Raw genomic sequence first — 2572 nt, forward strand, 5'->3', positions numbered from 1 at the left:
GTAGAAAGCTCCGTCTTTCTCCCGAGGACAGTTTGGTGGCTTCAAACTGCTGACCTTGCGGATCACAGCCCAAGTTGTAACCACTGCGAACCAGGGTTCAGCTTTGATAGATAATGCCAAACCATCTTCCAAAGCGATTGTACCAGTTCACCCTTCCACCAAGCACATGAGTGTATTGGTCATTTCACATCTGCTCCAAGACCTTTGAACGTTCAGTTTGCATGTCTCAGAGATGAACACATTGGCATACGGGTATTAGTCATGTAAATACCCCCTTAACATAGTGCCTGTCCCAGTCTGCCTTTTCCTATTGATCTGTAGCAGCTCTTTATATATTGTGGACAAGAGTCCGTTGCCAGATAGCTGCCTGGTAAGTTATTTTAGATCATCTTATCTCCCTCTGTGGCCTCAAAGCTGTGTCTGCTTCTCCCATCACACCTCCTGGTGCACTGGACTGCTGTTCTGTAGTAACTGCCCTGTTTTCAAGGCTGTGAACTTCATAAGGGCAGGGACTTTGTGCCTCTTGTGTTCACTTTATAGCTCCCAGCACAGGGCTTGGGGCAGCGTGAACACAGACTAAATACTTGTGGAAGGAGTTTTGCAGCCAAAGGCTTCAATGTGTTTGGGTGGTTTTTGATTCCCAGGCAATCCACATTAAAACACACACATACACACACAAAACAATGCTAAGATGGAGGTATCCGCCTGCTCCCCCACTCGCCCACCTGAGGGGGGCAGCCAGCTCCTGAATTTGTCATCCTTCTGCCAGCTGGAAGTCTGCCCACCTGCACCTGCCCTGAAGGAGGCGGGGTCTCTCCTGCAGAAGTCACATTTTAATTAACTTCCCTGGTGGTCGCTAGAGAGACCGCATCGTTTTCATAACAAATGAGAGGCTGGAGCTCTGTGGGCAGCTCAGGGTGTGTGGTGTGTAAAGAATCCAAAACAAACTGTCCCGGCAATGATGCGTAGCACCCACCTGGGACTCAGGACCCCCTCGCTCTGGAGGAAGGAAGATGTCTGGTCACTGGGCAGAAAAGAAGCCGTGGCACCTGCAAAAAGGCATTTCGTTCATTTACTTGTCCCACCTCCATTTATCAGCATCTCTGCAGCACTGAAAGGGGCCACGGTGCTGGAACAGAGAGAAGTGTCGGCTGAGAACCACAAGGTTGGTGGTTTAAACCCACCGATTGCTCCATGGGAGAAAGATGAGGCTTTCTGTTCCCATAAAGATTTGCAGTCACTGTGAGTCAGAACAGGCTCGATGGCAGAGGATGTCTGCCCTCGAAGGAGTGTTGACGGCCCCACAGTCACCTGTTTGGCTACTCCCCGAGGCTCTGGCTGTTCAAACCCACCAGCAGCTCTGTGGGAGAAGGCTTGGTGATCTGCTCCCATAAAAATGAGCTGTTCAAAACCACCAGCCACTTTATGGGAGAAAGATGAGGCTTTCTCCTCTTGTAGAGTTACACTCTCGGAAACCACAGGGGCAGTTCTACCCTGTCCTATTGGGTCACCATGAGTCGGCATCAACCTGATGACTGTGCTCGTTTTTCTTTAGGGAAACCCTCTGGGGCAGCTCTCTGCGCAGGGGGTGGCTATGAATGGACGTGGACTTGCAGCACCTCACACCAACAGCATTCCACACTTGACCCCGGGAAGGAAAATAAAACCCTCACTGCCTTGGGTTCGATTCTGATTCAGAGCAGCCCTGGAGGACAGGCTAGAACTGTCCCTGTGGGTTTCAGAGACTGTAACGTTTTACGGGAAGAGAAAGCCCCGTCTTTCTCCCAAGGCGCAGCCGGTGGCTTTGAACTGATAACCATATGGTGACAAGCGCAATGGGTCACCACTGTGCCACCGGGAATCCTCTGGAAAGAAGCCAAAAGCAAACCAAACCTGACTCGCAGCCATCCTGAAGAAAAGGGGTGAAAATCAAGACTGGCCACTGCCCGCAGGGAGACATTTATCCAACATATCACCATGTCATTAATGACCTAACCTTACGACACTGCTGTGTGTTCACCGCTTTCTGGGGCTTGCATTCACACGCTGTCCAATTTCCCCCTCTTAATGGGTGCAATTCAGTGCCCTGCAATATAGTTACAGAGCTGTGTCACCATCACCACAATCAAGTGTAGCAACCTTCATCCCCTCCACAAGAAGTCCTGTGTCCCACCCCAACCCTAGCCCCGGGCAGCCACTAAATCCGTGTACTGTCCATGGTGCTTCCTGTGGACATTTCATCTACATGGGGTCAGACGATGTGCCCCTGGCGACTGTCCCTTGTCATCATGGTTTTAGGTGGAGCCATGTCGGGGCATGTCCTGCCCTGTTCATTTAAAGGTGAGGCCTAGGGGTGCTGTGGTCTGTAGAACAAGGAAGCCTATCTGGACTGCAGGCCACCTGGGAAGGCTTCTCAGAGGAAGAGATTGTCTTAAGGAAGATGGTCACTTAAGTCCTAAGTCCCACAGACCCTTGCAGAAGGGTCAGCGGGGAGGAGATGAGCCAGTCAGGGTGCAGTGTAGCAATGATGAAATGTTCCTCTAGTTCCTAAATGCTTCCTCCCCACCCCCAC

At 51.2% G+C, this 2572-nt stretch overlaps 1 protein-coding gene across 1 annotated transcript in view; it reads left to right on the plus strand.

Annotated features, from left to right (window-relative positions):
* Positions 1–691: 691 nt before the first annotated feature.
* The window catches only part of CFAP77 (cilia and flagella associated protein 77), an 88077-nt gene continuing 86196 nt past the window's right edge, over positions 692–2572 (plus strand). Inside the window, exon 1 of the mRNA XM_004713321.2 lies at positions 692–697. Coding sequence (XP_004713378.1) covers positions 692–697 — 6 coding nt within the window. The remainder of the gene's footprint in view (positions 698–2572) is intronic.

The sequence above is a fragment of the Echinops telfairi genome, unplaced genomic scaffold, assembly GCF_000313985.2.
Source record: "Echinops telfairi isolate 266 unplaced genomic scaffold, ASM31398v2 ScPeMD7_22;HRSCAF=79, whole genome shotgun sequence".
Classification (NCBI taxonomy): domain Eukaryota; kingdom Metazoa; phylum Chordata; class Mammalia; order Afrosoricida; family Tenrecidae; genus Echinops; species Echinops telfairi.